Here is a 21,156-nt window from a genome sequence, read left to right on the forward strand (position 1 = left end):
TCTCCTTAGTATCTTCATCATCACATCAGGAAACTCTGACTGCATCTACTATAGTAACTGTGCATATTGCTTCTTCACCCAGTACATCCTTATTAAGGGATATCACCTATGTGAACATCTTACAGGTGCCTACATGGAAAAATCAGCCAAAAAATGACTTGTGTTTCTATATTTCTAATCACTCCTTTACCTGGACTTCAGCATTCTTATTTTGTCTTCTCTTAGCCATGCTTACACTATCTCTGAAGGGTTGATGTTTATTTTCAAGATAATTTTAGTTAAATCTTCAGTAAGATTTAGGAATTTTTGCAGTTCCTATCAATAAATTGATTACACCTACTGCATTTTCTTCGTGTGATAATTGAAATTGTTGGCAACAAATTCAACATACTGGGAATGATTTTACCTCTTTCTCCATATTCCTTTTATTTTTTGCATGATTATCTTTTAAGTGTTCAGAAATAGATCTCCCTATGTCCTTCTGATAATATAATCTTCCTGATATACGTTGCAATAATATTTGTGAGTGTATCCTGGACTCTCAGATGTTTCAGAACTCTCTGGTCCCGTTGGCCTCCACAGCTGCAATTGACCTCAGTTATTGCCCTATTTTGCACCACATAATTTTTGAAGAGGAAAACTCACACTGGAAACAATTTTGGCTATCAGCTCTTGGGCCTAAATTCCTCCATCCTCATAAGTAATAACACATAGCATAGAAATCTGTGTGGTTATATTCTAATGCTGGGAAACTTATAACCTGTGATACATGAATTTAAATTACAACTTTCCCCGAAGTGTCTTAATAGAAGAAATCATCGTAAGAACTGTCCATTTACCCTTCCACATTGAGATGCCTCCTTCCTAAAACCCTACTCAGAATCTGCTAGTGACTGGACTCTCTGGAATCCATGTCACCGGCATACAGAGGTATATCCCCTTTGTTCAGCACAGTTTACAGCAGGGGTCTCAAACTCAACTCAGCATGTGAGCCGCAGAGCAAGATCACAGCCATTAGGCAGGCCGCACTAGGTCTACAAAAGGTAACTGTTACGCAACACTTTTCTCACTGCAGTTGAAAACACTCTGCGGGCCGCACAAAATTGTTCGGCGGACCGCATGCAGCCCACGGGCCACGAGTTTGAGACCCCTGGTTTACAGTGTTACACATCTTCAACCATTACTAATCCTCACAAAGCTGAAAATGGCAGAAGTAAGAAGACATCTGCAGAGCCACAGAGTTTCAATTCAAAGTCTTTCTATATTCCCGTATGTTTCTGGCCCTGTGTTCCTGTATATCAGCACTGAAATGTCATATATATAGATTATATATATGTTGGGCGGATAAAATGTATTATGCTCACTTTGTTAAAGATGGTGCTGCCCACGTGGAGGCCGTTGCCCAGGTGATATTAATGTGTGTTGGGGGCTGGCTGTGGGCAGGCAGAATCCTTGTAGCCTGGGGCTTGGTTTTGGGATTAAGCCTTTCCCACCATTTTGATGTGGGGTGGTACAATCCAATCATGCCTCAGAGAAGTGACTTTGTATTAGAGACTTCCCTATTTTGTATATTGGATTAAAGGTTTTGATATCTACACTATAAAATAAGGGCAGAATGGGAGCTGGCGCTCTTGATTCCTGAGATTATCATTAGAGGAGAGAGAAGAAAGGAGAGCAGAGAAAGGCCACGTGGAGGAGGCAGGAGAAGCAGCCAAGATGGTGGAGTGTTGAGTGAGAAGCCAGTTTGTGCAGTTTGTGCAGGGAGAAGGAACGAGATGGGAAACAGAGGTGAATAAGTCTGGTGAGCTAGAAACCTTTGATTCTAGGAAACTCGGATAAGTCAGTAGCTTTGTGAGCACTGAATGTGAGTGGGTTTTGGAGCCCAGTGTGTGTTTTTTACTTGCCCGCCGGGTGCAAGCTAGGATTAAAGAAGATGGCTCATCAGTTTTTGGCTCCGTAGTTTCTTTACCGACTGTCCGAATCTAATGCGAACCTGCATAGGCCAGGCTGCTGTGATAGTGACCCTGGCCTTGGCCACTGGCTTTACAATATATATATATATATGTTTTTGGTCTCACATCTTGTTTTCTTGAAGCAAGGAAAATGTGAATTTAACTGCTCAAATGCCTCATTCAAAATCACTTGAAGTGGTAAATGTTAATGACTTGTAAAAAGCCTAAAGCCAGAGTAGTTTTAAACTTCTTTTTATTATACAACTGGAGTTTCACTTCCACCTGTGAGCCTTCTTTCGTGTTTGATAAAGGCTCTGAACACCCACCACCTTCATTTCATTTACTATGTGCATTTGCTATGTCATCTTAGTGTTTAATGAAAAATAACATACATGTGAATATGTGTGTGTGGGGGGGGGGGTTGCTGGCCATCTCTAGTTTCATAGATACATTAATAAGTATAATATATTTATTTTTAAGGAACGGCTTTGCTTGTTAGGACTAAAGAGATGAAATTTATTATCGGGACTCAGTTACATTTTATCCTATTTGTACTACATGTCTTATCATTTCTTTAGGGGCCCTTTACTCTGGTGATTTACAATGCTTTTGAAGAGGTGAACGCCCTGTGCCTGAATCCGGAGACTGGACCCCTCCGCATGCAGCCCCCGGATCCCCCGTGGCGTCCCAGCCTGTGCTTCCAACCGCTGCTTGCCACCCACCAGGTTAGTTCATCCCTGCTGGGCAGCCTTCTTTATTTCTATCTGCGCACACTGCTATTCCTTATCTCCGCGTCTGTTCCTAAAGCAAATAGGACTGCAGGTATGGTGCAGGGTCAGTTCATGAATGACACTGTTTGTTCTTTTTAATGATAATGAAGTTATTATATTTAAAATTCCCAGCTTGTGAAATTTTGAGTGCTTTTTGCTAAACTACTGTTTATTAAGTTGGAGAGAAATTTAGTATATCTTTTTTCTGCTCACTGTCCCTCTCAACAATGGTTAAGAAATTGTGCATGTTTACCTAGGAGACTCCTTTTTAACCTTTATTTAAAGAAATGTTCACCATGTGAAAATCAAGCAGAATGGCACCATGAGCCCCGTGCACCCACCGCTCAGTGCGAGCAACATTTAACTCTGCCCGTCCTGCTCCGTCCACACCCGGTCTCCCCTCCTCCGCTCAGTCCATGGCAAGGTCATGACGTTACCTTAGTTATCCAATAAATATTGCAGTATGCACTGCTATAACTAAAGGGTTTTCTTTTTTTAAAATTAATAATATATTTTATTATCCAGCTATGCTTCATAACTTCAAATAATCTGTATTCAAATGTTAATGACTTCATAAGTGTCATAGTTTTAAAATATGACAATTGAATCAAAATTTACACATCTAAATTGCCTAATATGTTTTCTTATTCCTAGAAACCTTAATTTTAGAACACTTTTAGATATACAGGAATTTTCAAAGATATTAGAGAGTTTGTGTAATGGTTGATTATATGCAGTAACTTCACCAGTTATGGGGATCCCAGATTACACATTATGTCTGTGACTGTGTGTCTGTGACTTTGCAGTTGTCTGCCTTCTGGATGACATTGGCATTGGAATCTGAACACTCAGTGGATCACGTAGTCCAATATGAGTGGGCATCATCCAGTCTCTTGAGGGTTTAAGAAAAACAAAAAGTGAAAAAGGGAGGTATTCAAACTTATTTTTTCTGAAAGAGATGCTCTGTGATTTTCTAATTAAATTTCTGTCTTTGTTTGGACTTGTGGCTTCACAGTGGTTTCCTAGTGGTCTAGTTTTGTAAGCATCTGCTTCCTGCCTCCTTACCTGGGTAGTGCATTCGAAATTCACTTTTTAAAACTCACTGAGTGCTGTTGATTATGTTTTTTTCTTATTCTTTACTACAGAAAAAAAGGGTTAATGTCACAGCTACAAATTATAAAGAACATCAATTAAAAGAAGAATCATTTTTAGTTCCCTTCTCCTGTATAGTTTGGTGAAGTGTAAATACTACATTTTTAATATCTACTTAGGTTTCTGAGCCTTGGAATATGCCAGAGTGACAAAAATTAAAATTTATCTTTGAAAATATACCAAGTTAAATAAGTGTAAATGTCAAACAAACACTCAAATTGTGTTTTACAAAGTTGATAGCTTTTATCCTTAAAAGGTGTCAAGATTTAAACTTCACTGTGGCATTGTGAACCCTTGGATAGATACATGTGAGATTATCATGAAATTGTGCATTTTGTGTGCCATCCTTTCCCTGGGGTATGCACGTATACAAGTGAGTATGCACCTGTTGTCCACAAGTTCACAGAAGCTAAGAGGTGAGTTATAGTTGCTATTCTTTAATTTCTGCTCCTCTCTCAATAATAAGAATGTCTGTTCTCCAGTAAGACTGTATGGGTGAGAACAATCGAGGAAGCTATAGGAAAAGGCATATGTTTTTTAAAGAAAAGCAAAAAGAAAAATATGCAAGGTTGTTAACAAAGCTCATTTACGGAGAAACATGGGTGAATATAGGGGAGGGGAATTATAATCTGTACTATTTAAATTCTATAGAATCTACACTTTTTTGCTGAAGCTCATATTCATGGATGTTGTATGTAGGGGTGTAATAAGTTGGAAAGAGAATAAGGCAATTTCTGGGATGTTGTGGTCTGTCTTCTTCTTAAGGAAAAATGGTGGATAGTGTTAGAAAAGGTGTTATCTTCTCAAATTGGTGCTATGGCAGTAGAGCAAGGGGTAGATATGCATAAAATGGTGGGTAATATGGTTGCTAAAAAAGTGTATTCCCTCAGTAGAGTCTAACCTGCTTCTCTTCCTCTCTTTTAGGGCCTGAAGAACAGTCTGTTTAGTTGAAAGGGGTTGTCTTCATGCCAAAATATACTTCCTTCTGGCATCTACGTGTTGCCTTCTTCAGTTTCCTTTTCTCTTCTTTCTGCTTTTTGTGGTTCAGACGGGCCATGGCATGATAGAAAACATGGCAGCTGAAGCCCTCAGTGACCCCGTACTCCACGTGTTCCTGCAGGACCTGTAAGCTGGGGAACACCCGGCAGCAGGCCATGCACTTGAAGCCACGGTCCGGGGCCACCAGCCACTCAGGTGTCTTGGCCCTGGGATAATCAACCAGACCTGGAGGCTCTACTAGAGTCTCAGCCTTCTTCCTTTTCCCTTGGGCTCAGGTGTCTAAGCTGGGCTCGTGGTCAGTTAGGTGTCTCTTCCAAGTCATGTGAGAGAGGGGGACATTTTTATGGACCTTTTCAATATAGGTCATTTCCTCCATTTTTATCTTTTTTGAAGGATGCACCAAACATTCTTGAATTTCCTATAAAATCGTAACCACCCGTCTCCTTTGGACAGGCATGTAATAAATGACCCTTTCCTCTGTGCCATGCACTGAAGACATAAAGGACTTGTTCTTATCAACCGAGTGGAGTGGACAGGCGGCAGGTGGACAGAGAGGGAGAATCTCTGAATGCTACAAGTCCTGGAATACAGGCGTCTGAAGGAATCCTAGGAAAGAAAATTTCAAACATGAGAAAACTAGGATGTGTGCTCGAGTTAGTTGAGTTAAAATGGCCAGACCCTGTGTGAGCATGAGGAGTGAATGCTCATGTGTATGTGATAGTTCCAAACTCCCTGTGTAGTAACCGTTAATGGAGTTGTTTACATGGTATAGTTTTGTTGGAAGGAGGATGTAGCATGAAATATATACTCCAGTGGAGTTGTCCGTACATTCTGGAACATATCTGGTGAGTGTTGCTGATGTTGGTGAAAGGGGACGGTGAATTAGTATGTTCACGTGTGCTACGTTGTGTAACAGCACACGTGAACAGTACAAGAGTGAGACCTGTTCAGAGTGAGATTTTAAGCCTTAGAGTGGTAGAGGATGGCTGTGTAGCTCTCAGAATGAGCATCTCTGTGGTCTGAGATTTGTGGCTGTAATGGGATACAAATTAGAAAGACAGATGAAAGTACATTTCCATCAGGGAGTATGAGTTTTCTAGAGTTTGGCTCAGAATGAGGGACTTAAAACCAGTTGTCTTTGTGATGGGATGTGAATGCTTTATGGAACTAGTGTGTAAATGGACAAGACTGAATTGATTCTGGGAAGGAATGGTGGAGAGGGTGCACCTGTGAGATGCTGCTTGAGAAGCTCACTTCACATTTCAGCACAGTCCACCACGTCACCCACAGCTGTCCCAGTGTTCCTATTTGTAAATTTGTGCTGAGCCACCTTGCTGTCCCTTTGTGTCCACCTACAGAAGCTTTAGCAGTTGTCTGTCTGCCCTTTTTACCTTGCCGGTGTCTGAGGGGACAGTGAAATCAGTAGACACCGGGCCAAGCAGCTCAGCTGCATCTCTTGTCCGAACAAAGATCCCACCTGTGTGTGTTCCTTACCGTCCTCATCAGGATAGGAATGTGTGGATGCAGAGTACTCCCATGTTAAATCTTCTGAAGGTGAAGAATAGTCTTCTTCTCTTTGTCCAGATTCTGTGACCTTCACTCCTGACTGAGGCTGAGCAGCATCCACTTGAGTGTTGTGGAGAATGGGATAAATATAGAACATTGAGATGAGACTTCTCTGGGCCTTGTGTCAATTCAGTAAAGACGATACATTTTGAGTGGACATTACATGTCACTCATCAGTACCACACAAGACACTTGCTCTCATGGAAATTAAGTTTCCTTTCCTATATGCAGGTTCATTTACTCAAAATATGAGTAAACATATTTAATTTTGTGTGTCATGGATGTCAGTAGGATTACTTACTTTTCTGTGCTATCTCGGCAGGTCTATAGAGATCATCAGAAAGTTAGAACCATGCCTGAAAGAACCAGCACTAAAAGTTGGGTCTAGGACAGGATATCTTGTACAGACCCTCAGGTTCTGTGCTTTAGGACCCAACCATTTTGGGCCTTTTTATTTAAGTCATTAGTGCTTCCCATCTTCTCGGTAATATGCCATTTTTCATTTGACTCATCTTAACATTTTTCCATGTTTTTTTTGTTTTGTTTTGGTTTTTTTTTTACAGGGACAGAGAGAGAGTCAGATAGAGGGATAGATAGGGACAGACAGACAGGAATGGAGAGAGATGAGAAGCATCAATCATCAGTTTTTCGTTGCAACACCTTAGTTGTTCATTGATTGCTTTCTCATATGTGCCTTGACCGCGGGCCTTCAGCACACTGAGTAACCCCTTGCTCGAGCCAGTGACCTTGGGTCCATGCTAGTGAGCTTTTCTTTTTTGCTCAAGCCAGATGAGCCCGCGCTCAAGCTGGCAACCCTGGGAGTCTCGAACCTGGGTCTTCCGCATCCCAGTCCGACGCTCTATCCACTGCGCCACCGCCTGGTCAGGCTCCATGTTTTTTTCATTACACACTTATTCCCCTTAGTTCCTCTTCCTGTATTTCCAAACACATACCACCATTCTCCTCTGATCTCCTTTGGCCTTCTGCAGTCCTGTAAGTGTTTTTTCCTTGGAATATATTGCCTCCACTTCTGATCACATGAATGAAGATGCAGAAGTCTTCTGAGGATCTCTTTCTCCTGGACAGCCTTGTACTGACCGATGGGCAGAATATCTTAGCCCATCTCTGCGCTATGCCTCAATGCTAACCTCCCTTTACATCCTATTCAGTAGTTCCTCCTTATCAGAACCTGTTAGCTCCTCTTCAGAAGAAATAGAGACAAAGTAATCTGAAGCACATGAAGCACCAGCGAAGTCGCTTGGTTTTAATGGGTGCACTGACTTTTCTGTCTGTTTTGCTAAGCATCTTCTTGTAAATTTAACTCTGTTGAGAAATTAAATAACAGTACATGGGAATGGGTCCATGATTGTTTTTGTGTATTTATCCGTGTATGGAACAAACTGTAGCAGTGTACTATGGGACATGCTGATTGAACACATATGGCCTTCATCTTCATGGAGAGTGTATGTGGTTCTATGGAGTGTTAAAATGCACAGGGATATTTATAGTGTCAGTGCATGCATTGGTGACTGCGTTTGCATTAAGATGCTTCTTTGTCAGTGGAATAGATACTGATGTCTCATTTCTACCTAAAGAAATAACTCTATTGTATTTATTAGCCTTTCCTGTAGGTAGTTTATACCATGTGATTGCGAATCTACAATGGAAAGTGAATGGATATGACATGAGCCACTTGTGGCATCCCATTAAACCCTCCTATGTGCCTCTCGGTGCTCTTGCCTTTTGTAATGGATGTCGACTCAGGCATATCGGTATTTCCAATACATGCAAGATTTTGATGTAATGCTGGGAACTAGGAGAGGAAATTACAAACAGAAGAAAAGTAGAATATGTGTGTGAAGTCTTTAGTAGAAAAGAACGCCATGCCCTGTGTGACCTTGTGGAGTGAAAGTTCACCTATATCTGGTATATAAGACATATATGTGTGATGTGCATTATTTGAGTTGTTTACTTGCTACACCTCTGTGGGAATGAGGATATAGCATTGTGTGGATGTTTGCGAGAGTTGTGTGTATACTTTAGGACGTAATTTGTGAGCTTTCCCATGTTGGTAGAAGGGGCTGGCGATTTAGTGTGTGCATATTTCTTTGTGGTGTGAAAGCACATGAGGGCAGGGCAGGACTGAGACATGTTCGCAGAGTGAGATGGTGTGACAAGAGTGTAGATGATGGTGTGTAGCTTTTGGAATGAGCATCTCTATGAAGGTGTCAGGCTTTGTGGCTTTAAAGGGTCATATGGATATAAATACAAGTGATAGAAGTAAGTTTTCGTCAGGGCTTGTGTGTGTGTGTGTGTGTTTTATTTTGCTCATTTATGAGGGGACAGGTGATCTATTTGAGGGATTGTGAATTATTTATGGAACTAGTTGTCAATGCATGAGTCTGATAATAACTCTGTGTAACGAAGGTGAAGGTTTACCTATGTGATGCTGCTGGAGAAGGAGAAAGATAGATTGGGGATGAAGGCTTGTGTATTTGTGAGAAAGGAAAGGGGAGCTGAAATGGAGCCATACATGGTTAAAGAGGAGAGATGTGTGAGCGTGTGTGAGTATGTGAGTTTGTGCTCATATGAGAGGGCAGGTTCTGTTTACACTCCCACTCACATATCAGCACTGTCCACTTTGATACCAACAGCTGTCCCAGTGTTCCCGTGTTGGAAATCTGTGCTGAGCCACCTTGCCCCAACCTTGCAGACACACTTCCTATGTGTTTCTCTGCAGAAGCTTTAGTACTAGTCCATTGGCTCTGTAGGTCCTTCTTCTGTGTGACGGGACAGTGACATCAGGAGACACTGGGTTGAGCACCTCGGTGGTCCACGCAAGCTCAGATCACAGCTGTGTACACTCCTTACCATCCACATCAGGATGGGGATGCGTGGATACAAAGAAGTCCTCCATTAACACTTCTGTGGGTAATAAATATTCACGTGCTGTGGGTCCACTTGCTGAGGCCTCCACAACAGCTTGAAGTTCTGAGACTGGAATACATAAAGAACATTGAGATGAGACAGTTTTTGGGGTTTATATCAACTCAAAGAATACATATTGAGTGGACATTGTACGCTAGACATCATTACCTACCATTACACTTACCCTAGTGAGAATTGATGTGATTTTCCATTTAAAATTTTATTTACTCCAAACTAGAAATAAACTCGTATGCAAATTTTGTATTAGATGGATGTCAGTGAGATTGAGGGATTTGTATGTGATATTTCTGGAGATCTATACAAATGAACAAAAGCTAGAACCATGGCTGAAAGACAGTATGCAGTAACGAATAATGGGATATCGGTACAATGTCCCCATGAAATGCTGTACCGTTTAGGGATATGTGGTAAAAGTTATTTTGAAACCTTCTGCACATATATGTACATATCATATTTATATTGATATCTATATTGATGTAGATATAGAGGGAGAGATGTAAGGGAAGATTGTTATTGTTACCAAAATTCACTATTTATTATTTGGAGGTCACGGTCCCTGTTTCAGTGTTAACCAAGCTCACTGGTATTTATTGAAATGTTTAAGATTATCATCATCTGTCATGAGTGTGTCTCATGTATATATTAGTTAGATTTGTGGCAAAATGGTATGTTGAATGAAATAACTGGTATTTAAGTCAATAACATTTTGGTTAACACAGTGTCAAAGCTTCATGTGTGTTTGTCTTGGTGCAGTGAATCTGAATATTGATGAGTTTTATATGACTAAGAATGTTACATGTGTTTTTCTCTGTGTGTTAGTTCAGCCCTTATTTTGTGTATGATGCATTTTCTGTAACTATGGTTTTGTGTGTGTTTTATATATGATCCATGGTTAAGGACTGCTACTACTGAGCATAATCTTTTTGTGACCCATAAATTTAGTTTATTTGTAAATGAGAGGGAATGATAAAGGAATGTGAGAGTCTCAAAATGAAGGATTATAAGACAAAGGTCCATAGGAATTGACAAACTGCTCCTTGTGAAGAGGCAATGTGAATGAGAGTGCAGAGGAGAGTGTGTAAGGTTATATGTGCAGTAGCAAGTGTTGGCATAGGAAATAACAGTATGGAATACTGAGTCCTTAGACATAATGTAGACTATAGAGACAATGGTCTAGCGATGATCTAACTCTTAAGCATTCATCAAATAGAAAACTGTTCATATGCAAATCAATAAAATAGAATGTAAAAGCATCTGCATTCCAAGTAGTACCAGAATGGAAGCTAACCAAAGGTTAGAAAAGTATAATAATAAAGAAATTATAATCCTGCAATGGTATGCATATACCAAGAATGTACAAGGTAAATCTACATGAATCTTGGATACATTACATAGATATAGTGATCAGTGACAGGAATCAGATACAAAGTGTGTATTGTGGTCGTCTATTTCTGTCACTTTTAAAAGAGGGAGGATCAGTCTAGACCTTAGAATTCAGAGAAATCTGAATTCCTTGTATGGTAGGAGAAAAGTACACCGTGGAGAGGTGAGATGCATGTAGGAGACCTTAAGGAAATGAATGAGGAAGACAGTGAGTGCCGATGGGGGTGGTGAGGGAAGAAGACGAATGGGAACACTTTGCTGTGAAAATATGTGGATGAGATGGGGTCATTGACAGAGCATCTCTGTGCTCTCCTTCTTTTTGAGTTCTAGATAGTTGTTCCACTTTGACCTCTCTTACGTTATCAGTGCTTTCACCCCTCCAGGTAAAATGCCAGGCTCTTGTCTGGCGTATACTAACCAATCTTCCCTGCCATTCTGATAAAAACTCTCAAACCCGTAGGCCATCATCCATTATTGAAAGAGAATATTAACACTGTGTCCTCTGGTATACCTGTGCTTGTTTCAGTCCTTCTAAGTGTCTTATACGTGGAAATGATGCTTCCACCGCTGATCACAGAAGAAGATGCAGAAGCACTTGGAGGTGCCTCTTGTGCCGGGCGGCCTTGTATGGACTAATGGGCCGAATCACTCTGTTCACGTCAGGGCCCTTCCTACATCCCAGTCTACCTTTGCATCCTATTTAATGATCTCTCTTTACCATCTCCTTTGAGGTCATCTTCGGGAGAAATGTACACTACATCATCTGGAGTAGAAGAGATCTCACAGAGTTTTGGGTCTGAGTTTGGGCCACTGCCTTTTGAGCGCTCTGCAAAGCAGCTGCTTGTAAACTCAACTCTGCGAGAAATTAGATAATAATGAGAGCAATGTGGTCCATGTTTCTCATTTGTTTATTTATCCATCCATGAGAGAAACAATAAGTGTCAGTTGTGTGAACACAAACAACCTCTATCTTCATGGTTAGTGTAATATGGTTGCTATGAAACTTAACTTACAGTTATATTTATTGTGTAATGTTGTTGTGAGTGACTGCCTTTGCCTGAAGACACTTCTTTGAAAATGGAACAAGAACCACTATCTTTTTTCTACCCAGGCATAAAACTGTATTATTCCTATCAGCTTCCCTTGAAGGTAGTTTGGACCATGTGATTTCATCTCTACAGTGGAAAGTGAATGGAAATGCCATGATGCACCTGTAGGCATTGCCATAAACACCTCCTCTGTGGGACTTCTGGTAGTGCCTCTCCTAGCAGACTATGATCCATGTGTCTCTGGGGTTCCAAGATTCAGAAATGTTTTGATTTAAGTTTTCTGTTCTTAAGAAGGACAGGTTCAAACTTAAGAAAACTAAAATGTGTGTGTTAAGTTTTTAGTAGTGAAGAAGGCATTGCCCTGTGTGACCTTGTGGAGTAACAGTTACTCTGTAAGTGTTATTTCAGAAGTCGGTGTTTGAATGCATTTTTTGAGCTGTTTTTATGGCCTGAGTCTGTGAGAACGAGGACGTAGCATTGTGTGTATGTCCTAGTGGAGGTGTCTGTATGTTCTGGGAAGTATCTGGCAATGTTACTGAATGGGGATGCCGAGTGACTGTTTCCGTGGTTGTTAGTGGTGTGACAGCACATGTGAGCAGTGCAGGAGTGGGGCCTGTTCTCATAGTGAGATGGTAAGACTTCGATTGTTAGGGATCATTTATGTAGAACTCAGAAAGAGCATCTGTATGAAGGTCTGATGCTTTGAAGCTGGAAAGAATGTGTGGATTAAACAATCGTGAATGAAAGTTCATTATCATCCCGTCATGGGGGCAATCTGTAGTTGGCTCAATATGAGTGATTTATAACTGGTTTTGTGTATGAGGGGGTGAGAATTCATTGTGAAATTAACTGTCAATGGTTGAGTCTGAAAATGGTTTTGTGATGGAGTGTGGTAAGAGTGTAGCTATGTGATGCTACTGGAGAAGGAGGAAGGTGGGTGGGGGATGAAGGCTGTGTATTTGGGAGGAAAAGTGAAGCAGAGGAGAGATGGGATCATGCCTGGTGGAAGGAAGGCTGGTGTGAGAGAGTGTTTGAGGATGTGTGGTTGTGCTGAACTGTGGGGGGCAGGCTCTGAATCCACTCCTACTCACATGTTGGCACAGTCCACCATGTCACCCACCACTGTCCCAGTGTTCCTATCTTGGATTTGTGCTGAGGCACTTTGCCCTGTACTTGAAGCTACTCTCCCTGTGTGTCTCTTGGCAGAAGCTGTGATACCACTCTGTGAGCCCTTTAGCCCTCTCCTGTGTCTGAGGGAACAATGAAATCAGTAGTGACTGGGCTGAGCAACTCAGTAGCATCTCTTGTCCAAGCTCAGATCCCACCCGTGTGTGTTCCTTACCATCCTCATCAAGATGGAGACGCTTCGTTGATCAGTAGTATTCCTCCATGAAATCTTGTGTGGTAAAAGGGTTTTTTCCATTTGTCTTAGCAGATTCTGGCATCTCCACAACTGATTCATGTTATGTGGAATGGAGCATAAAAAGAATATTAAGATGAGACGGTTTATAGGGTCTTTGTCAATTCAAGAAATACATGTGGAGTGGACACTATATGTCTGTCACTCATCAGTACCACACAAGACACTTGCTCTCATAAAAATTAAGGTTCCTTTTCTATATGCAGGTTCATTTACTCAAAATATGAGTAAACACATTTAATTCTGTTTGTCATGGATGTCAGTAGGATTACTTACTTTTCTGTGCTATCTCGGCAGGTCTATAGAGATCATCAGAAAGTTAGAACCATGCCTGAAAGAACCAGCACTAAAAGTTGGGTCTAGAACAGGATATCTTGTACAGACCCTCAGGTTCTGTGCTTTAGGACCCAACCATTTTGGACCTTTTTATTTAAGTCATTAGTGCTTCCCATCTTCCGGGTAATATGACATGTTTTTGTTTGATGCATACTAACATATTCTTCCTTATTTTTTTCATAACACACTTATTCCCTTTGTCCCTCTTCTTTTATTTCCCCACACATAACACCATTTTCTTCTGATCTCCTTGGGCCTTCTGCAGTCCTGTGTTTTTTCCTTGGAATTATTGCTTCCACTGCAGATCCCATGAACAAAGATGATCCCATGGACGAAGAGATCCTTCTGAGGATCTCTTTTCCTGGGCAGCCTGGTACCGACTGATGGACAGAATCACTCAGCCGTTTCTGTGCTTGGTTCAATCCCAACCTCCCTTTGCATCCTATTCAGTAGTTCCTCCTTCCCAGAACCTATTAGCTCATCTTCAGAAGAAATAGAGACGAAGTAATCTGAAGCACGTGAAGCACCTGCGAAGTTGCTTGGTTTTAATGGGTGCACTGACTTCTGTCTGTTTTGCCAAACATCTTCTTGTAAATTCAACCCTGCTGAGAAATTAAATAACAGTACATGGGAATGGGTCCATGATTGTTTTTGTGTATTTATCCATGCATGGAACAAACAGTAGCAGTCTTCTACGGGACATGCTGATTAAACACATATGGCCTTCATCTTCATGGAGTGTGTAGATGTTTACTATGGAACTTATTTATTTATTCATTTTATTAATTTTAATTTATTGTTTTTACGTGGATTTAAGTGTCCCACTGATATTTACACCCTCACTCCCCAACCTCATATCCCTATTTATACCCGCTTTGCGCCTGTCCAACTCCCAACTCCCTCCTCTCTTTCCTATGGAATTTGTTGTCTTGTTATCTATTACCTATTTGTTATGTATATATAATTTCACTAATTCTTTCACGTTCTCTGATCCTTTTCCCGCATCCCCCTTTTCTCAGACGCTATTTCTCTGGTCCCTGTGACCTCGTGTCTGCCTCTGTTTTTTCCCTCAGTTCAGTTGTTCTTTAGATTCCAAATTATGTTAGATCATACGATATTTGTCTTTTCTTCCTGCCTTATTTCACTTAGCTAATAATCTCTAGATTAATCCATGTTGTCACAAAAGGTAAGATTTCCTTATGGAACTTTTAAATGCACTGGGATATATATTGTGTCATTGAATATCATTGGTGACATGATTTGTATTAAACTGCTTCTTAGTTTTTGTTTTTTCTTATCTTTTATTTAAAAAATTAAATTTAAGTTGGTGACTTTGATCAATTGGTGTACATAGGTTTCACGGCTACATTTCCACAGCATTTGAACTGATTACTATATTATTGAACTGGGATATAGGGCATACCCATCATGCTAAAGTCTAATCATTCTTTATCATCTGATATCTGTCCTTCTTTACACCCTGACCTCCACCTGCTCTACCACATGCCCCCCCCCACATCATTGCCTCCTGGGACCACTTCACTTCTATCTATGTCCATGAATCTCAGTTTTATATCCCAACCTACGTTTGAAATCAGATGCTTCTTTGTAAATTGGAACACAGACTTCTGTGTCAATTCTACCTAAGGAATAAGTATATTGTATTTATCATATTTTTAGTAGGTAGTTCTTACCATGTGATTTTTATTTTTTATCTCTTTTATTTTTTGAGAGTCAGGAGCGTGAGACCGGAAGTTGGACCAGCTCCTGTATGTGCCTGGGCCCAGACTAGAACAGGCAACGTCTGCATTCTGAGACTGCACGCCAACAAACTGGCTTATCACACCAGTGCTTAATTTTTACTTTTAATTCATTGATTGACTTTAATTGAGGCAGAGAGAGGTGTGGCTAAGGGAAGCAGTAACTTGTTGTTCCACTCAGTCGTGCATTCATTGGTTGCTTCCTCTGTGTGCCTTGATGGGGGAGCTAACTCGTAAACTTTTCATTTCAAGAAAATGCCATTATCCGACTGAGCTCAAGACCATGGCCCCAGGATTGTGTTTCTACATGACCGGTGCATGAGTGTGACCTGATGGATACTCCGGTTGTGGTGGTAAAACTTAGACTGGTAGAGGATGAGTGTGTTTCTCTCAGGTGAGCATCTCCATAAAAGTCTGAGCATAGTGGTTTAAGCAGTATATGGACTCACTAGGGAGACAATGGACATAAGTTCATTTTTGTCAGGAAGTGTGAGTTTTCTAAAGTTTGACCGAGAATGAGGGACTTAAAATGGGTTATTTGTGTGAGGGAATGTGAACTATTTATGGAATTATTTTTTAAGTTGGTATTCTGAAAAGGATTGTGTGAAGGAAGGAAAGTTAAGGGTATGCCTGTGTGATGGTACTAGTGGAGGGAAAGGTATGGGGAACGTAGGCTTGTGTGGTTGGGAGAGAAAGTGATTAGGACGAGATATGGGGCCTTTTCTGGTTGCAGAAGAATGGACCTGTGAATGTGTAAGTATATGCATTTGTGCTCCTCTTTGGGGACAGGTTCTCATTATCCTCCTGCTCACGTGTCAGCACAATCTACCACATCACCCAAAGCAGTTTCTGGGTTCCTATGTTAGGAATTCATGTTGATGCACCTTACACTATTTTTGAAGACACAGTCTGTGTGTGATTCTCTGGAGGAGCTCTATTGGTAATCTACATGCCCTGTTTTTTTTGCCTGTCTGTGAGGGATGGTGAAATCAGTGGAGACTGGGCTGAGCAGCTCAGCAGCATCTCTTGTCTAAGCTCAGATTCCACCTGTGTGTGTCTTACTGTCCTCATCAAGACGGGAATGTTTGGATTCAAGTAGTCCCACATTATATCTTCTGAAGATGAAAAGTGTTCTCCTTCTGTCCATTCGAACGCTCAGACCTCCACACCTGACTCAGGATAAATGGCATCTATGTCTGCATTCTAGATTTCTGGGTAATGGAATAAAGGAAGAACACTGAGATAAGACATCTTCTAGGGTTTGTGTCCATTTAAAGAATATGTGTTGATGTGTATATTTCAGGTCTGTCATCATTAATACAGATGCAACTTGCTGTCACAGTAATTAAGGTTTTGTCATTTAAGAATAAATTTAGCATAAAATAAATGTAAACACTTATTAAATATTTGAGTTTGATGGATCTCAGTGGATTGGTTGTCTTGTATGACATTCCTGTATTTCTGCACACATTATTAATGTAGATATATATGGAGAGAGGTAAACATAAAGTTATATTGTTACAAAAATTAACTTTTCTTATTATCAAGGACCCTGTTTCAATGTCAACCATGTTCACTGGCCATTAGTAAATGTTTAAGATTATCCTAATTTATTATGAATGTGTCTGGTGTATATATTCTTCACATATATAACAAAATGATATGTTGCTTGGAGTGTGTTTGTTGTTTAAGGTCATAACTTGTTGGTTTACCTGAGGTCCAAGGTAAATGTGTGATTTGCATGGTGTTTGCATATTTGTGTATGGGATGAGATTTGTGTGACTGAGGTTGGTATGTGTGATTTCTGTGTGTGTATCAGTTCTGCACATATATATATGTGTATATTGCAGGTACTCTTAACTATGGATTTATGTGCTTTACATGTGTTCAGATATGAAATATCTTACTGAGCACATTCTTTTTACAGCAGTGGTATCAGTACATTTGTAAATGTGAAGGAAAAGTAAGGAATGTGAGGATGTGAAAATCAAGGATTATAAAAGAAAGAATAGATCGATATTGGAAAAAAAGGCACACTAAGTGAGGAGCCAGCATAAGAGAGAGAGTGGGGAAGATGTGTAAGGTATGTGTGCAGTAACACATGATGGCATTAGGGAATGAGAATGTGGAGGTCTGGGTTCTGGAGGGGATAAGCCAGATCTGGACATTAAGGTCTTGCAATGTCTTAAGCATTTATTCAAGACACATATGTCCATATTGCATATCAATGTAGTAGACTGTTAAGAACATCTTTTTAATACTCTCCGAATAAAATCATACAGAAACCCTGAAAATATGTCAGTAAAGGGATGCTCATGCAATGGTTTGCATATACCAGGGTGCACAGACTAAACACATGCTGCACAATTGCACTAAGATAATGGTGAGTGAAAGGAACCTGTCAAATGTATATACTGTGACCTTTGATTTATATAAAATTTAAAAAGTGGTATAGCTAATCAGGGTCTGAGAGTCTGAGAAGTTACAAATCTTTTCATGGTAGGTGGAGCAGAGAGAACTTAGATGCCATGTAAGATGACAAGGGACTGAGGACAGTGAGTGCCGATGAGGGTGATGAGGGCTGAGGATGAACGTGGACACTTTGCTGTGAAACTGTGTGGATGTGATGTGTCCTCCCCTGGAGAGCTCTGTGCTGCACCTCAAGTTCACTTCTCAGGTACTTAACTCTTCTGCACTCTTTCATGTTATTCGTGTGTTCACATGCTCCTGATAATATAACATGTCCTTGTCTGGCTAATACTAACATATTCCTCAATGTTATTCTGAGGATACTCTCATCCTCTTTGCTTCTCTCCCACTGTTTTTTTGTTTTGTTTTGTTTTGTTTTAATATTTTATTTATTGATTTTTTAGAGAGAGAGGAGTGAGAGAGAGAGACAGAGAGAGAGAGAAGGGGGAGGAGCAGGAAGCATCAACTCCCATATGTGCCTTGACCAGGCAAGCCCAAGGTTTCGAACCGGTGACCTCAGTGTTCCAGGTCGATGCTTTATCCCACTGCGCCACCACAGGTCAGGCCACCCACTGTTTTTTAAAATGTAACTCTGTTCTCCTCTAGTATCCTTGTGCTTCCTCCAGTCCTTTTAAGTGTGTTCCCTTTGAAATTTATTGCTTTCACCCCTAGTCATATGAAAGAAAATGCAGAAGCATCTGAGGTTCTTTTTGTCCTGGGCAGCCTTGTACCGACTGCTGGGCAGACTTACTCAGCTCATATTTGGGACCAGTCTAGATCCCGTCTTCTTTCACATCCTTTTCAGTAGTTCAGTAGTTTTCCTTTTTGTTGTTGTTTTTTTTTTTTCTGAAGCTGGAAACGGGGAGAGACAGTCAGACAGACTCCCGCATGCATCCGGGATCCACCCGGCACGCCCACCAGGGGCGACGCTCTGCCCACCAGGGGGCGATGCTCTGCCCCTCCGGGGCATCACTCTGCCATGACCAGAGCCACTCTAGCGCCTGGGGGCAGAGGCCAAGGAGCCATCCCCAGCGCCCGGGCCATCTTTGCTCCAATGGAGCCTTGGCTGCGGGAGGGGAAGAGAGAGACAGAGAGGAAGGAGGGGGGGGTGGAGAAGCAAATGGGCGCTTCTCCTATGTGCCCTGGCTGGGAATCGAACCCGGGCCCCCCCGCACGCCAGGCCGACGCTCTACCGCTGAGCCAACCAGCCAGGGCCTCAGTAGTTATCCTTAATGTCACCAGTTAGCTTATCTTTAGAAGAGATGCTGAATAAGAAGTCTGATGACAAAAAAGATGCCAACCATGCTATCTTTTCATGAGTTAGGGCTACTGCTGTAAGTCTATGCTTCAAATCATCTTATCTTAAAGATGTTGAGAAATTAATAACAACAATAGGAATGTGGTCATGTTTCTTATTTGTGTATTGATCTTTCCTTTAAAAAATCAATAACAGCCAACTAATATGTTCAGTACACACTTAGTCTCCAACTTCATGGATATAAAAAAGGGTTTCTATGAAATTTTAATTGAACATTAAATATACTATGTCAGTATATATCTTGGGTGACTGGGTTTTCCCAAAGTCAGTTTTTTGTTAATGAAACAAACACTGCTGTCTCCTTTCTACCTGGATATACAGCTATATTTTATGTTTACCTTCCCTTGCAGGTAATTCCAACAGTGTGATTATGTTTCTATATTGGAAAGTGAGTGGAAATTCCATTTTCCTCTTTCAGGCATATTCACACCAACCTCATATGTGCGCCTCAGAGATCCTCTTTCCTTAATGAGTGGGATGCTTATAACTTGTATCTGGCTAAGCTGCATTTAATGACTACAAAGTTCCCTTTTAGTCAGCCCTATAAATTATCTTATAGAAGATACTGGCCCTACTAGTCTATACTTATATGCTGATTTTTCATGTAAATAAGAAATGAATTCATTTGTGTACTTGTAGCTACAGCCTAATGTACTTTAATGAATTAGAGGTATAATGTGTTCTGAAATGCAAATAACTGGACCTGGTTCCTCATTAGTGAGCGATTATGTCAGGTATCAGTACCTTTCTTCTCCTGACTTATTTATGCTCTGTATGTGTGTGTAGTGGAATAGATGGGAATGCTTATCAACATGTCTCATAGTTTATAATCAATAACATCTATAAATCTGCACAGTATTATTTAAGTGAAATGAAGACAGCCTTCTTCAAAGGTCCACTGGAAGATGCAGAAATCCCAAACAAGTTGGAAAAGTCGGCTCTCTTTAGTAATGTGAGCCACCATTTGGCCTTTGCGGTTGTCTCCATTTAGTCTTCTCAACACTGAGCAGTGGCTCTTCCTCATAGCAGTTACTTTTTTACTTTTAATCTTTGTAGTAACCAAACTGTTTCTGTCTTCCACTTAAGGGGTGTATTGTTTTTGTGTGTGGTGTGTGTATCCCATTGTTTTTCATTTCACATAGGGCCCTCACCTTTACATATTCACATTCTAAAACAAAACAAAACAATTGGTTTTTCCCTCTGAGTAAAAAAACTCTTTATGTCATTATACTCTCATCCCTACACAACCAGATTTAAGTGTTCAAAGACTTTTTTTTTTATTTTTTGGTCACCTCTAAGGCACAGACTCTTTTCTTACCAAAGAGAAAATACCATTGGAAAACTAGGAACAATAACATTTACTTAATACCCTTAGGCAGAAATCAAATAAAGGGAATTAAATTTTCTCATAAATATCATACTAATCAACTGTTATGTCTATGACAGTGTAACCCAGAGTGACACGGAACAGGTAGCACAAGTCCTAAGCCACAGAGACAAGGACCCAGCCACTGAGTTTTCTCTATTCTCAGACTACCTGGGTCCTCAAAAAGACCATAATGCACACATCTCCCTCTCTCCCTTCTCTCTCTCCCTTTCTCCCTACTTCTCTCCACCTCTCTATCACCTCTGCTCCCTCTCTCTCTCTCCTTTTCCTGACAACTAGGAATTCTCTCTCTTTAGAAAGCAGTCCCCAGCTACCCCATGCCCAGAGAGTGTGCTTAACGCCTACCTCTTGACACTTCCGCAGATTTGATGGAATAACTGCTGTCCAGATGTCTCCTTTTTCGTTTAGGCTTCATGGTTCAACTCTTTTTTTTTTTTTTTTTTACAGGGATAGAGAGAGAGTAAGAGAGAGGGATAGACAGGGACAAGGACAGACAGACAGGAATGGAGAGAGATGAGAAGCATCAATCATCAGTTTTTTGTTGCGAGACGTTAGTTGTTCATTGATTGCTTTCCCATATGTGCCTTGACCACGGGCCTTCAGCAGATCGAGTCACCCCTTGCTCAAGCCAGCGACCTTAGGCCCA

The 21,156-nt window shown here is 40.8% G+C and overlaps 1 protein-coding gene across 1 annotated transcript; it reads right to left on the bottom strand.

Annotated features, from left to right (window-relative positions):
• Nucleotides 1-4,817: 4,817 nt before the first annotated feature.
• Nucleotides 4,818-20,925, bottom strand: LOC136404284 (protein FAM170A-like). Its single transcript, XM_066383645.1, has 7 exons — nucleotides 20,856-20,925; nucleotides 14,006-14,178; nucleotides 13,517-13,539; nucleotides 11,490-11,626; nucleotides 9,311-9,436; nucleotides 6,265-6,499; nucleotides 4,818-5,079 (listed from the first exon to the last, which is right to left on the bottom strand). The coding sequence occupies exons 1-7, from the start codon at nucleotides 20,923-20,925 to the stop codon at nucleotides 4,818-4,820; spliced, it is 1,026 nt and encodes a 341-aa protein (XP_066239742.1).
• Nucleotides 20,926-21,156: the final 231 nt, after the last annotated feature.

This window comes from Saccopteryx leptura, chromosome 4 (assembly GCF_036850995.1).
Source record: "Saccopteryx leptura isolate mSacLep1 chromosome 4, mSacLep1_pri_phased_curated, whole genome shotgun sequence".
Lineage (NCBI taxonomy): Eukaryota > Metazoa > Chordata > Mammalia > Chiroptera > Emballonuridae > Saccopteryx > Saccopteryx leptura.

Bases quoted from the DNA above. Each gene is read 5' to 3' on its own strand.
- LOC136404284 (XM_066383645.1), bottom strand. From the start codon at position 20,925: ATGAAGCCTAAACGAAAAAGGAGACATCTGGACAGCAGTTATTCCATC. The intron at 14,179-20,855 runs GTAGGCGTTAAG...ATTTCTCAGCAG, and splicing joins ATCTGCGGAAGTGTCAAGAG to GGTTGAATTTACAAGAAGAT. The intron at 11,627-13,516 runs GTAAGTAATCCT...AATTTCTCGCAG, and splicing joins TGCCGAGATAGCACAGAAAA to AGTTGAGTTTACAAGCAGCT.